This window comes from Hypanus sabinus, chromosome 2 (assembly GCF_030144855.1).
Source record: "Hypanus sabinus isolate sHypSab1 chromosome 2, sHypSab1.hap1, whole genome shotgun sequence".
NCBI classification, from domain to species: Eukaryota; Metazoa; Chordata; class Chondrichthyes; order Myliobatiformes; family Dasyatidae; genus Hypanus; species Hypanus sabinus.
Window position 1 is genome coordinate 186,249,102 of NC_082707.1, and position 15,572 is coordinate 186,264,673.

At 39.6% G+C, this 15,572-nt stretch overlaps 1 protein-coding gene and 1 long non-coding RNA gene across 13 annotated transcripts in view; one reads left to right on the forward strand and one right to left on the reverse strand.

The window, feature by feature from the left end:
- LOC132389117 (uncharacterized) overlaps positions 1–11,640 on the reverse strand; it is a 42,533-nt gene extending 30,893 nt beyond the window's left edge. For all 3 annotated transcript variants that reach the window (XR_009510427.1, XR_009510426.1, XR_009510423.1), the window contains exons 1-2: positions 11,563–11,640; positions 2,075–2,158 (exon numbers count right to left, since the gene is read on the reverse strand). This is a non-coding gene — a long non-coding RNA (uncharacterized LOC132389117). The remainder of the gene's footprint in view (positions 1–2,074; positions 2,159–11,562) is intronic.
- The window catches only part of LOC132389065 (centrosomal protein of 128 kDa), a 611,990-nt gene that overhangs the window by 149,653 nt on the left and 446,765 nt on the right, over positions 1–15,572 (forward strand). For all 10 annotated transcript variants that reach the window (XM_059961488.1, XM_059961481.1, XM_059961513.1 and 7 more), the window contains one exon: positions 473–633. In XM_059961488.1, coding sequence (XP_059817471.1) covers positions 473–633 — 161 coding nt within the window. The remainder of the gene's footprint in view (positions 1–472; positions 634–15,572) is intronic.

The window sequence follows — 15,572 nt, forward strand, 5'->3', positions numbered from 1 at the left end:
GTCTAGAATCCGTGAGACACATGTCAGGAGTATGCTGGACCACATTCTGCTGGCCTAGATGATTGCACCTCCAACAATTCTCAAGATTTTCAACACCATCCAGGACAAAGCAAGAGATAAGGCAAGATTGATACAAAGTTTTTACCCAGTATGTTAGCATATCCTTTCCCCCCCACAGATGTTTAACCCACTGAGTTCCTCCTGCAGATTGCTTGTTACTCTGGATTCCAACATTTGTAGTCTATTATGATCCTTCAACTTTCAAACTTATTTGCTTTAAAGGTTAAATGCTTGAAGGCCATTCATAATAGATTTCAAACTTAAAATAAATTAAAGGATTGCTTCAAAAATAAATCCTAGATTACTGGTTACCAATATCGAGAACGATTTTTTGATACAGATTCTGATTTGCTCTTTTCCCTTGCTTCTTCATTTTTCCATCTTGCTAAACGTTCAATGTCTTGTGTTATAGTGGCTGCAAGATCCAAGCTTGAGAAGCAAGTGCTGGAAAAGCAGATTTTGGAGCTCAGGGCACAGCTGAATGAAGATGCTATGCGGTCTGAAGTAGGAGAGCTGAAACGATCCCTCGAGAGAAAAGAGAAACAGAAAATCGAACTGTCTGCACAGATTGAGGTACCTCCACTGTGATTGTGAGAACCTGTGTCTTTCTGGAAATATGTTTTGAAATTCTAATTGACTGAAGTAACATTTTCCTTTCAATGCATATCTTTTGTCATGCATAATGCCAGAAAATGTGCTTATTCTGGTCAGATACTGACGTAGGTTGTTGTGAAGAACTAATATTTAGAGTTTGTTCTGGGAGGCTTACTTATGGATATTTAGAAAGTTGAACCTGTTTTTTCTGTTTCACTTTTACTCTAGACTGGTATCCTAACCTGTACTCTCTGATTTACTGTAATGCGCCTTCATTTGTCCTTCAGGCTGCAAGGCCTGTGGTAATCAGATACTCTCAGGTGCATCAAGAAAGAGATCATGAACTTTTGTTTCATGTTTGCTGCTGGAATCCAGCATCAGAACCACAGACTCCCTGTGAATGGTTGGAATTGACATTGCCAAAGGGAAATTGACAACACCCACCCCACGGAGCTATAAATCATTCCATCTTGGCAGCTGCAGACACTCTGCTAGAGAAACTGAACAGTTTTGGTGGCATCTGTGGGAGGAAAGAAATTGTTTGGTGCAGGGTTTGACCATTGACCTCAACAATTCCTTGCCTGACCCTTTAAGTTTCTCTAGCAGATTGATTATTGTTCCAGGCTCCAGTATTTGCAGTCTCTTAAAGGCTTTAAAAGGTATTGGTTGGAACCCACTTGGTATATTGTGTGCAGTTTTGGGCCCCTTATCTGAGGAAAGGATGTGCTGACATTGGAGGGGATCTTGAGGAAGTTCATGAGAATTTTCCTGAGAATGTATGGGGAGCACTTGATAGCTCTGGGCCTGTGCTCACTAGAGTTTAGAAGAATGAGGGGTTCTCTTGAAAGGCCTGGATAGAGTGAATGTGGAGAGGGTATTTTCCAGTAGTAAGGGAGTTGAGGACCAGAGGGCATAGCCTCTGAATAGAGGGACATCCACTTAGAACAGAGATAAGAGGGAATTTCTTTTGCCAGAGGATTGTGAATCTGTGGAATTTGTTGCCACAGACTTTGGCCAGCTCCTTTCCCTTGCCTCTGTAATTCCCTTTAGTTCACTGTAATACTGATACATTTGACTTCTCGAACTACAGAGTGAGTTCTAGTGTATTATGATCACTGCCTCCTCAGGGTTCCTTGTTTGCATTCTGAGCTGCAAGCTTACTTTAGCAGCTGGTAGATGCTTGGGCGGTTGGAGTTTCTGGTTAAGATATTGCAGTTTTAAATTTTATTATATCTTGCCTCATTAATGAAGCCAGTAATTATACAGTTGTTTTCTAGGGTTGGAGACAAACATGTATGGTGATGGACATGATGTGGTGTTTACAGCTTCATTCTGTTTTGAACAAGCTTCCACTTAGTTCGACATGTGTTGTGGATGAATTCTTGGGAGGATAGACAATTGACAAATTGTTATAACTTACCTTGAGATGTCCTGTCCAATACAGCTCTGATTGTTATCAATCATATCTCCTCTGTTTCCTGCACCTCTGTCTTGTTCTCCTCATCTCCAAACCAGAATAAAGAGATTAGAGATTAGCTTTATTTGTCACATGTATAATGAGACATCAAAATATACTCTCTGTGGCTACTTTAATAGGTACCTCCTGTATGTTTGTGGTCTTTGCTGCTATAGCCCATCCACTTTAAGTTGCAATGTGTTGTGTGTAGAGAAATGCCCTTCTTTACACCAGTGCCTATTTGAGTTACTGTCTTCCTTCTGTCAGATTGAATCAGTCTGGCCATTTTCCTCTGACCTCTCAAGGTGTTTTCTCCTACAAAGGTGAGGTGCTGCTCACTAGATGTTTTTTTCATACCATTTTCTGTTGTCCATGGAAGTCCCAGGAGATCAGCAGTATCTGAGATACTCAAATCACCCTTTCTGGCACCAACATGGTCAAGGTCACTTGATAACATTTCTTCCCTATCCGGATGTTTGGTCTGAACAACAACTGAACCTCTTGACCATGTCTGCATGCTTTTGTGGATTGATTGGCTGATTAGATATTTGCATTAACGAGCAGGTTTTCCAGTGTACCTAATAACATGGCCACTGAGTGTAAGTAATTCAAAAGAGGAATAGTGAGTTATTTTAGCATAATGTAGAGTGTTTATAGGTTCATGGACTGCTCAGAAACTTGATGGCATGATGAGAAGGCATATTTCAACCTAAAGGACTCAATATTGAATTGAATAATTTCAGTTCACTACACTTTTTGTCTCTCTCCACAGGTGTGCTTGTACCTTTCTATTCAAATTTATTTTCTTTCTTGCCTCTAAGTGCTACCTTCTAAAGTAGTTGTTACCCTGATAGCTGGCGTTTGTGTTCTCTCTACTCCTCCCTTTCTGCAACATTGCTGTCTTCTCACATTTCTAATCATTTGAACAGTTCCTGAACTGGAATATTGACTCTCTGCCTCTCCACTTGGAGGCGGATTGATCTTCTGAGTGCCCTCCAGCATGTTCTGTGTTTGTTTCTCCTTTGACTGCCTTGTTCGTAACCAAACTGGGCTTAATCGGCATCAGAGGCAATAGGTATGAAAAGCATTGTAGCTGCATTTTCACCTGTGATCTGTGTTTGGTGTCAAAGTGGTGTTGTAAGGGCTAGAGGGCTGTGTAGAAATTAGGCTCTGGTTGGATAATATGAGGTATCCATGGATGGAAATGTTTAAGTTTGATTAAGAAAAGAAGCTTTGATGACTGTGGAGTTAAGTAGCAAGCAAATATTTCCATGGAGGGGAATAAACAGTTGATATTTTAGGCCAAGACCCTTTTTCAGGATTGGAAAGGAAAGTACAGACCCCATAATAAGAAGGTGGCAGGAGGAGAAGGGCTACATGCCAGCAACGATAGATGAGTACAGGTGAGGGAAAATTGGGTGGCTGGGGGAGGTGGTGTGACATAAGAGGAGCAAAATGAGCTGCTTTAACACACTGCACTCACATCTACTCTGATGAAGTACTTTGGGAGATTGGTCATGACTAGAATTAATTCCTGCCTGAGCAAGGACTTGGACCCACTGCAATCTGTCTATTGTCATAACAGGACTACAGCAGAAGCAATCTTATTGGCTCTTCACTTGGCTTTGGAGCATGCAGACAATAGCAATACATGTATCAGTCTGTTGTTTATTGATTACATCACAGGATTCAATACCATTATAATCTCAATAATAATCCACAATCTTCAAAACCAGAGCCCCTATATGTCTCAATGCAATTGAATCCCTGACTACCTTATCAGGAGACCACAGTCAATATGGATAGGAAGTAATGTCTCCTCATTGACAATCAACAGGGTGCAACTCAAAGGTGCATATTTAGCCCATTGCCCTGCTCTCTCTACAATCATGACCATGTGGAGAAGCACAGCTCATATGCTAACTATAAATTCGTTCATGACATAACTTTTTGACAGAATCTCAGGAGGTGTACAGGAGTGAGATACAGTAGATTGGCTGGTCCAATGGTGTCGCAGCAACTATCTTGCACTCAACGTCAGCAAGACTAAATAATTGCTTGTTGGCTTCAGAAAGGGAGAGCTGGGAGAACAACCACCAAAGGGGCTGCAGATGGTTATGACTCAGCCAGCTCCATCACAAGCATGACCATCCTCAAAACCTAGAACACCTTCAAAGGTTGGTGCCTCAAGAAGATGGCATCTGTTATTAATGACCCTCATCATTTGGGACATGCCATCATTACTCCCATCAGGGAGGAGGTAGAGGAAACTGAAGACCTACACTTAGTGTTCTATGAGCAGCTTCTTCCCCTCCGCCATCAGATTTCTGAATGGTCCAGGAACCCATGAACACTACCTCACCATTTTGTTCTCATTTTGAATTGTTTTATATATTATTGTAACTTACAGTATTTTTATGTATTATACTTGAGGTAGATAGGGTTGTAAAGAGCTTTTGGCACATTGGCCTTCGTAAATCAAAGTACTGAGTACAAGAGTTGGACTGTTATGTTAAAGTTGTATAAGACATTGGTGAGGCCAAATTTGGAGTATTGTATGCAGTTCTGGTTCCTTACCTGCAGGAAAGGTATTAATGAATTTGAAAGTGTGCAGAGAAAATTTACAAAGATGTTGCTGGTACTTGAGGACCTAAGTTATAGGGAGAGGTTAAATATATTAAGTCTTTATTCCGTGGAGTGTAGGAGAATAAAGGGAGATTTGACAAAGGTATACAAAATTATGAGGGTTATAGATATGGTAACACAAGTAGGCTTTTTCCACTAAGGTTGGGTGAGACTAGAACTAGAGGTCATGGGTTAAGGATGAAAGGAGAGCTATTTAAGAGGAAGCTGAAGGGGAACTTCTTCACTCGGGGTGACATGAGTGTGGAGTGAGCTCCCAGTGGAAGTGGTGGTTAGAGGTTCAATTGCAAAATTTAAGACAAATTTGGATGAGTACATGGATGGGAGGGTTATGGAGGGCTATGGTCAATGGGACTAGAGAGAATAATAGTTCAGCATGAACTAGATAGGCCGAAGGACCAGTTTCTGTGCTGTAGTATTCTATAGCTCTATGACTCTGACTCTATTTACTTCTGTCACAAAATAACAGATTTCACGACATGTCAGTGATAATAAATCTGATTCTGATAAAAATTGCTGGGGGGGGGTTAGGGTTTACAGCAAATGAGTATGTTGAAACGTGTTATAAACTGTTTATAAGGTAATCCACCTAGTGCCTAATATAAAACACTGGAACTGGAGGCAACCATGCATTGGAAGGAACCAGTTGTAGAAAGAATTACTGAAATTTGGCTGCAGGAAAAATTAGGATTGGGAATTAAACATTGCAGGGTATAATATATTTAATAAAGAAAGCAGCAAGAAAGGAGATGTGATGTAGCAGTACTTATTAAGGATGGCATAACGACTGTGAAGGGATTGCTATCAGGAAGACAAAAATAGACCCTGCGCAGACTGATAAAGATTCAATCTCACTTACGGATGTGATTGAAGAGACCTTCAGCTGTTCTGGAGAGTTAGAGGAAGAAACATGCAGACAAATTAGGAACATTTAGGTAAAAAAAATAGATAAAGGGGATAAAATAGTGTTCCATCAATATGTACCAAATTCCTTCCAATTTCAAGTATGCAAAAAGTTGAACATAAGAGTGTTTGCTATTGGATAGAATGATGGAATGTGAACCGGAGCAGTTAAAAGTTACAATAGCAGGGGAATGTTTTGGCTTTAATGATCATAATTTAGTGCACTTTAAGATGGCAATAAAACATGGCAAGAATATGATAAAAAGTAGGTTCACCGATGGGGGAGAGAAGCTGACTTTGAGAGGCTGAGAATAGAATTGGGATGATACCAGAAATATGACGGTACACACATTAGGAAGGGATGAACTGACTAGATCTCTTTACCCTTGTGAATAGGGGCTGAGGGTGACCTAAAGAAGTCTTTAAGATGATGAAAGGTTTTGATAGAGTGGGTACGGGGATAATGTTTTCAGTTGTGGAGCAAAGCATAACTGAGGGCCTTCAATACTGTTACTGAAAAGATAAAGAAGCAAGGTCAAGTTTCTGCTGAGTAATTCTGAAGTAGGTAATTTGACCTACTCATTGGATCAAAGGTGGAGAGGGTCAGCAACTTTAATTTCCTCGGTGTTATTATTTTGGAAGACCTATCGTGGGTCCAGTGCACAAGTGCAATTATGAAGAAAGTGTGGCAGCTCCTCTAATTAGGAGTTTGTGAAGATTTGGTATGACATCTAAAACTGACAAACTTCAGATTTGTAGCAGAGAGCATCACAGCCTGGTATGGAAACACCAGTGCTCTTGAACGGAAAATCCAACAAAAAGTAGTGGATATGGCCGAGCCCTTCATGGATAAAGCCCTCCCCACCATTGAGCACATCTACTCAAAACGCTGTTTCAGGAAAGCAGCATCCATCATTAGGGATCCCCACCACCCAGGGCCTGCACTCTTCTCAATGCTGCCATTAGGAAGAAGGTACAGGAGTCTCAGGACTCACACCACCAGGTCCTGGGACAGTTATTACCTCTCAACTATCAAGCTGTTCACTCAACTTCACTTGCCCCTCTTTTGAAATGTTCCCACAATGAACTCACTTTCAAGGATCTTCATCTTATGTTCTCAATCTTTATTGCTTATTTATTTATTATTATTATTTCTTTCTTTTTGTATTTTGCACACTAGTTGAACATCCAAGTTGGTGCGGTCTTTCATTTACTCTGTTATGGTTATCATTCTATGGATTTATTGAGAATGCTTGCAAGAAAATGAACCTCACATTTGTATATGGTGACATATATGTACTTTGATTATAAATTTACTTTGAATTGATTGTTCCCACTGACAACTTTTCATTGTAAACTGTTACATACCCTGTGGGTATCTTGTGACTGTCTATGACTGATGAAAGCTACAATTATTACTACGCAATGCAGTGGTTTAATTATTGGGTTTTGGGGGTTTGGGTTTTTGATCCTTCACATCAACCCGGCACACTGGAGAGTGCACTCAGGAGCAGTCTTTCACTGGATGGAACTTGGAAACTTCCCTAGCTCGGTGCTGAAACATACGTTCTTAAGTGTTTTATATGCATAGAAAGGTAAAATATATACTATATACTAAGACAAACATTTGACTAACTGACGCTAAATAATACCGGATGTACCTGTTCCGACTTAGTAAAAGAACTTCCGATTTTTTTTGATCCCGATCCACAATAACCTACACACATACTCCCGTATACTTTAAATCATCCCTAGATTACTTATAATACCTAATACAATGTAAAATAATTGTTATACTGCATTGTTTAGGGAATAATAACAAGAAAAAGAAGTCTGTACATGCTCAAACAACAAGTGCTGGAAGAGCACCTCCGGGTTTTGGCGATTCGTGTTTGGTTGAATTCGCGCATGCGGATTTCGCAGATAAGGAGGGCCAACTGTATATTAAGAACATCTTCCAAGCCAGTTAATACAGCATATGAAATGTTTAACTTTGTTTCTAATAAAACATAATCATTTGCAAAATGGTAGACTGTCAAAAATTGCAGCGACATTACTGGAGTAACACACAAAATGCTGGAGGAACTCAGCAGGTCAGGTAACATCAATGGAGAGGAATAAACAATCGACATTTTGGGCCCAGGCTCTTCATCAGGACTGGAAAGGCAGACAGCAATATTACCAATTTTGGCAACAGTTAATGCATGAACAGTCTTCCTTGGCCCTTTGGGTCCCACGGATGGTGTGGTAGAGTAATGGATAGTGTAATATCAGCAATCACTGATTGATGTTTGAATTCAGGCAGACAGACAGACAGACATACTTTATTGATCCCGCTGTCGCTGTCTAAGAAGTTTGTACATTCTCCCTGTAACCGTGTGGGTTTTCTCCCTATGCTCTGGTTTCCTTCAATGTTCCAAAGACATACTAGACAGGTTAGAGTTGGTAAGTTGTGGGTGCTAGAGCATGGAGATGCTTGCAGGCTGACCTACAATCTTCACTGATTTGATTTGACGCATTTGACTGTATGTTTTGATATATATATCTGACAAATAAAACTAATCTTTAATCTTTTTAATCTTTAAAATGCTTTTCACAGTGTCTTGCTATATGTGACAACAACAAACTAATTGCTAATTACCTAAGAAAATATGGTGATTTTTGATTAGTGATGGAACAGAGAAGTTCAAACTCTATGATTATCTTGGGGTATCCGGAATACCAGAATAACATTTCCAGCAATCCCGGAAGAAAACAAAATTGACAGCGTTTTGACTTTGAGGATGGCTGAGTGGAGGCACGACAACAGCTGTATTTCATTAGGAGTTTGATAAGATTTGATATGTCTCCAAAAACATTCAAATTTCTACAAATGTAGCATGGAGGGCATTCTAACTGGCTGCATCTCTGTCTGGTATGGGTGGGGGGTACTGCACAGAATTGAAGTAAGCTGCAGAGTGTTGTAAACTTAGTCAGCTTCATCTTGAGCCCTAGCCTCCATAGTATCCAGGACATTTTCAAGGAGAGATGCCTCAAAAAGTTGTCATCTGTCATTAAGGAACTCTATCACCCAGGTCATGCCTTGCTCTCATTTCTACCATGAGGAAGGAGATAAAGAAGTGTGTAGGCACACATTCAGTGATTTAGGAACAGCTTCTTACCCTCTGCTGTCCGATTTGTGAATGGATGTTGAACCCATGAACATTACCTCACTACTTTTTAATTTCTATTTTTGCACTACTAATTTAATTTATATATATATAAATTATATATAAATCTCCTGTCTCAGTATGAGGCCTGAGGCCTCTGTTGGTCAGAGTTGACCATGGATATTGTGTCCTAACTATCTAGACACACAAGCCTGGGCAGTATGATATGAAGAGCAAGCTATTGCCCATGTAGCAAATTCCCCCTATTCACACATCTGATGAATGCAAAGGAATGGCGGAGACTGATACACTTTGGTACCAGCAGTGTCACAGGAGTTGCCAGTCAGCATTGACCTCATTGTAGGACTGTCATAAGGACTCAGGATCTGGACTTTTCCCTTGGGTTTACTCCCAAAGCCTTCCTCATAAGTGGGTATAGCTGCTTGGCAGAGGAGGTTGAGATTAGAGTTTTCCTTCTGCCAGATGAGCTGCCAACCATGGCTGATGAACTATGTTCCCTCTAAGCTGTGCGCGTGTGCGAGCTCACACGTGTTTTTTGACCAGCGCACAAAGGTAATTAACGTGCACACAAAAGGTGTTACCTAAATAATGTAGTAATTAATAATTATACTTATTGAAAATGATCTTTTAGCTAAATGTTTCTGTTAACTAGTTAACAGGATATGTATGTTATTTTGTTGTTATTCTGTGTAGTTTTATGTCAAATATTTTGTAAACCTACATAAACTGTGCCATGTGTGAATTCAGTGCGCACATACTTTTGTCACAAAAAAAATTTGCACAACACAAGTTTTTGTGCACACTGACTACTAAAAATTAGAGGGAACATTGCTGATGAGTCCAACTACCCAAAGTGACTGTTTTTAAGGCACCAGTAACCTGCCTTTGCCCCTTCTCCTGTCAGTAGAAATGCTTCCGCTGGGCTTGGTAGCTAAGCCACATGTGAAGGCCAGAAGCTGGACTTGGTTTTCAGAGGCTATATGAGGCACATTTAATAGATAGTGGGAGCTTGTCCCCATTACCACCCCTGGCTATAAATACTTTAAATAATTACTTACTGTAAATAACAGTATTTTCTCTGTTATTATGTATTGCTTTGTACTGCTGTCTCACAGTCAACAAATTTCACGACCTGTGCCGGGGATGTTAAGCCTGATTCTGGAATTTTATTTTTGTAATTTGCAGTTTGTTTTGTTGTGAGTATTGGTTGTTTGTCCTTCTCTGTTTGTGTGTAGTTTTTCATTGATTCTATTGTATTTCTTTGTTCTTCTGTGATTGCCCACAAAAAAATGAGTATCAAGCTAGTACACAGTGACATATGCACACTTTGATAATAAATTCGAATATCGAATTACGGTATTGTTTTGCACTGCCGTAACTATATGCTATAATTATGTGTTTTGTCAGTGTGAGTCTTGGTTTGTCTTTTTTTATTTTGTGATATCACTCTGGAGGAACATTGTATTATTTTTTAATGCATGCATGCATTTCTAAATGACAATAAACGAGGACTGAGTGTTCTCATAATCTAATCTAATCTAATTTATATTGAACTGTGAACTTTTATGTTATCTGTGGATTAAATTCCCACTAGTCTCATTGGTTCCCAACGCTATGATGCCAAATAAGCACCACCTAATCATAACAAATATATTAACTGTTACATTTTTAATAACATATTAACACCAATATCTTAAATATATTTAGTGACAATATTTTAAAGCAGTTACCTAGCTTTAACACATTTCTTGATTGTGTTTGTTTTTCCCCATTTCTCATGAGCTCATTAGGGGACTTGGCTTAAATGAGTTACCAAGTCAGACTGTGCAACGGAACTAAATTTACATACACTATTAAAAGTAACTTAGTTGCTAGAATGACCTTGCTTAATGACCGTATCTGTTGATAATTCAGTTTCTTTTGGCTCAGTAATTCTTTGTAAATAGCTTTTCTTCCTTTCTCTGAACCCCCACATTCATCTAGTTTCCAAAAATCATTATGCAGTCAGCAGTGAAGAGAGTATATTGATATTAAAAACTGATCCTTAAAGTGCATTTTAAATTAGGCTCGGAATGTTAGTGTATATTAACTAGAAGTTTATGATTAATAGAATATTGGAATAAGAAAGGAATTTATTTTTACGTGATTCTAATAGGATTGTGGAAGAAGTGTTCACTATTGATAGCTTTGTTTAATAATTAGTACTCTAATGGAGAAGAAGTGTTTTAAATTGAAGGATTCTAATAGTCTGCACCATGGGAACAGCGCAATTTTGTCCATCTCTCATTATCTGACAGTGGGTGAATGTGTTAAACATAAGAAGCTTGGTGAAAAGTTAATCTTTATTCTATCCACACAGGAAGAATTAATTTAACAAAGTGATTTCTCACTGTGGGTGAGTGACCACAGTGTATTTTTTTTGTATATAAGTATCAATCACAGTGTATTTGTTCACTCTGGTAATTTAGAACATAGAACATAGAACAGTTCAGTTCCGGAACAGGCCCTTTGGTCGTAAGACGTAGAAGCAGAATTAAGCCATTCAGCTCCGTTTAGTCTGCTCAGCTTTTCCTTCATGGCTGATTTATTACTCCTTTCAAACCCAGTTTCCAGCCTTCTCCCCGTAAACTTTGACACTCTTCCTAGTCAAGAACCTATCAGACTTCACCTTAAATGCACCCAGTGACTTAGTTTCTACAGATTCACTACCCTCTGGCTAGAGAAATTTCTCCTTACCTCTGTTCTAAATGGATGTCCTTGTTTTCTGAGGCTGTGCATACTGGTCCTGGACTACCCCACTATAGGAAACATGCTCTCCACATCCATTATATCTAGGCCTTTTAATATTTGATAGGTTTCAATGAGATCCCCTCTCATTCTTCTAAGCTCCAGCGAGTACAGGCCCAGAGCCAAATTAATACTCCACATGCATTAACACTGGCCCATAATGTCTGTGCCAAATTAAACTAAATCTCTTCTGCTCATTCATCACTTGCATTTTTAGATGTCTATAACTCTACAACTCCATCTAAAAACTTCTTAGATGCCAATATCATATCTGCAAATTGTTCATGACCATAAGATAGACAATGTTGATAGAACACAAATGACAATTACAGAATGAGGGTTGTAATGGAAAAGCAATTTCATTTGAAGTTAGAGTTGGAATCGAATGCATGTCAGCCGTGGCAAGGTTTACAGGCAATCACCTCCTAGAAGGCAAAAACTAACATCATAAATAGCCGTGATGCTTCACTCCCCAATGATCTGAATGCATTTTATGCTCGCTTTTGAGGTTTGACGTTGTGGGCATCACTGAATCGTGGCTGGAAAAAAGATCATAGTTTGGAGCTTAACATTTAAGGATGTACATGGAATCAAAAGGCCAGGCAGGTAGGCAGAGGAGGTGGGGTGACTGTTGGGAAAAAAATGAAATCAAATCATTAGAAAGAGGTGACTTTGGAATGGAAAATGTAGAAACTGCAAGGCAAAACTTCCTGATGGAAGTTATTTACAGGCCTCTGAACAGTAGCCAGGATACTGTGTACAGTTTACAGTGGGGGATAGAAAAGGCATGTAAAAAGGGTAATGTTATGATTGCCATGAGGGATTTCAATCAATATGCAGGTAGATTGGGAAAATCAGGTTGGTGCTGGATCTCAAGAGAGGGAATTTGTTGAATGCCTATGAAATGGCTTTGAAAGCAGCTTGTGGTTGAACCCACTAGGAAAAAGACAATTCTAGATTGGGTGTTGTGTAATGAATCAGATTTGAATTGGGAGCTTGATCATAATAGGATAAGATTCACCCTGCCGTTTGAGAAGGAGATGTTGAAGTTGGATGTATCAGTATTACAGTGGAGTGAAGGGAATTACAGAGGTAAGAGAGAGGAGCTGGCCAAAGTTGATTGGAAGAGGACATCAGCAGGGATGACTGCAGAACAGCAATGGCTGGAGTTTCTGGGAGCAATTCCAAAGGTGCAGGATCTATACATCTCAAAGATGAAGAAGTATTCTAATAGGAGGATGATCAGGGAAGTCAAAGACAGAATAAAAGCAAAAGTGAGGGCATATAATATTGTAAAAATTAATGGGAAGTTAGAGGATTGGGATGTTTTTAAAAAACAAAAAAACTTAAAGAAAACAAGGAGAGAAAAGATGAAAATGAAAGTAAGCCAGCCAATAATATTAAAGAGGATAGAAAAAGTTTTTCTGGGTATATAAAAATTAAAGAGAGGCAGAAGTAGATATTGGACCACTGAAGAGGTAGTAATGGGGGACAAAGAAATGGCGTCAGTCCTCACTGTGTAATAGACCATCTGTATATCACAAATTTTGAGAGCGTCAAGGGGCAGAAGTAAGTGTAGTTGCTATTACTGAGGAGAAGGTGCTTGGAAGCAGAAAGCTCTGAAGACAGATAAGTTACCTAGACCGGATTATACCCCAAGGGATATAAAGGGGTAAGTGTAGAGATTATGTTGGCATTAGTAGTAATCTTTCAAGTATCGCTAAATTCTGAAATTGTTCCTGAAGACTGGAAAATTGCAAATGTCACTCCACTCTTTAAGAAGGGAGGAGTCAGAGGAAAGGGAATTAGAGGGCAGTTAACCTGACTGTAGTGGTTGGAGCCCATTATTAATAATGAGGTTTTAGGAGATTTGGAGACATATGAGACAATAGGCTCAAGTCAGCATGGTTTTCTTAAGGAGGAATCCTGCCTTTGACAAGGTGCTGCTGAGCAAGATGAATGCCCATCTTATCTTTTACAGAAAAGATACTAGCATAGATAGAAGATTGGCTGACCGGCAGGAGGTAAAGAGTGGGAATAAAGGCGTGTTTTCTGGTTGGTTGCTGGAAATGATTGGGGTTCTGCAGGGGTCAGTGTTAGGACTGCTTCTTTTCATGCTGTGTGTCAGTGGTTTGGATGAAGGAATTGATGGCTTTGTGGCCTAGTTTGCGGTGATATGAAGGTAGATGGAGGGGCAGTTAGAGTTGGAAGAGTCTTCAGATGTACTGAGACAGAATGCAAGAATGGGCAGTGAAGTGGCAGATTGAATAGTGTAGGGAAGTATACATTCATGCACTTTAGTAGAAGGAATAAAGTTGTAGACTATTTTCTAAATGAAGATAAAATTCAGAAATTAGAGGTGCAAGGGGACTTAGGAATTGCCTTGTAGGATTCCTTAAAGGTTAAATTGCAGGTTAAGTTGGTAGTAAGGAAGGCAAATGCAATGTTAGCATGTATTTTGAGAGCACTAGAATATTAAAGCATGGACATAATACTGGGGTTTTATAAGGCATTGATCAGTCCATACTGTGAGCAGTTTTAGGCCTTCTGACTGAGAAAAGATGTGCTGGCTGATGCACCATCAATAACTCTCGGAGACGTGAGGTGAGATATAGGCTTTTATTGACAGGAAGAAAGAACAAGCAGCAATTGACCACCACACTACATCCTGGAGACTGAGACCAGGGCGGTGTCCCCAATTATACCAGGGTCCGTGGGAGGAGCCACGGTCAGTGGGAGGAACCACTGGAGCAGTTAGCAGGGGGAGGGGGGCGTGTCCAGACAGGTATATGTAGTTCACCACACTGGCGTTGGAGACGGTCCAGAGGAGGTTGAAGAACATTTGATGGCTCTGGGCCTGTACTCAATGGAATTTAGAAGAATGAGGAGATCTGTCTCATTGAAACCTATTGAATTTTGAAAGGTTAAAAGGGAATGTGGAGAGGATGTTTCCTATAGGGTGTCAGTCTAGGACTAGAGGGCACAGCCTTGGAATTTAAAGATGTCTATTTAGAACAGAAAATGAGAGGAATTTCTTTAGCCAGAATATGGTGAAATTGTGGAATTCAAGCCACAGGTGGCTGTGGAGGCTAAGTCATTGGATATATTTAAAGCAGAAGTGGACATATTGTTGATTAGTAAGAGCATTGAAGGTTATGGGGAGAAGACAGGATAATGGGGTTGAGAGGGATAATAAATCAGCCACGATAGAATGGTGGAGAAACTTGTTGGGCTGAATGCCCTAATTCATTTCTTGGCTCTTATGGCCTTGATGGTGGCATCCATCATTAAGGACTCACCCTATACAGGACATGTCCTCTTCTCATCACTACCATTAGGGAGGAGGGACAGAAACCTAAAAACACATACTTGGTGTTTTAGGAACAGCTGCTTCCCCTTTGCCATCAGGCTTCAGAATAGGCTTGAACCCATAAACACAACCTCACCTTTCATTCTCTTTTTGCATTTCTTTATTTCTTACTGCAACTTATGTATTGTAATAATTTTTTTATGTATTGCACTGTACTACTGCTGTAAAATAACAACTCTCACAACGTGCTCCGTGATAATAAAGTTGATTCTGGTTGTGTATCCAAGACATTCCACATGATTGTTAGACTTAAAAGAACTGCTTCCTCCATATGGAAGATGGGACCACTGGAAAGTATGGACAATTGACTTGTTAATTAATCCTGGCCATTGATTTTTTTTGCAAATAGGATCAATATAGGAAAGGAGGTGAGTCCCAAGGCAATTGAGAGTAAGTTAAGCAGTGTAGCTATGAATAAAAGAAAATCCTCAACAAAGCATAAGTGCTGAAAATAAGATTCAGATCTTAAAGTTAATCTTCAAATAATATTGTTGCATGTACATCAAAACTTACTGTACAGTGTAAGGCATCATCTATGTCAGTCACTAACACAGTCCAAGAAAGTGTTGGGGGAAGTCTATATGTGTTA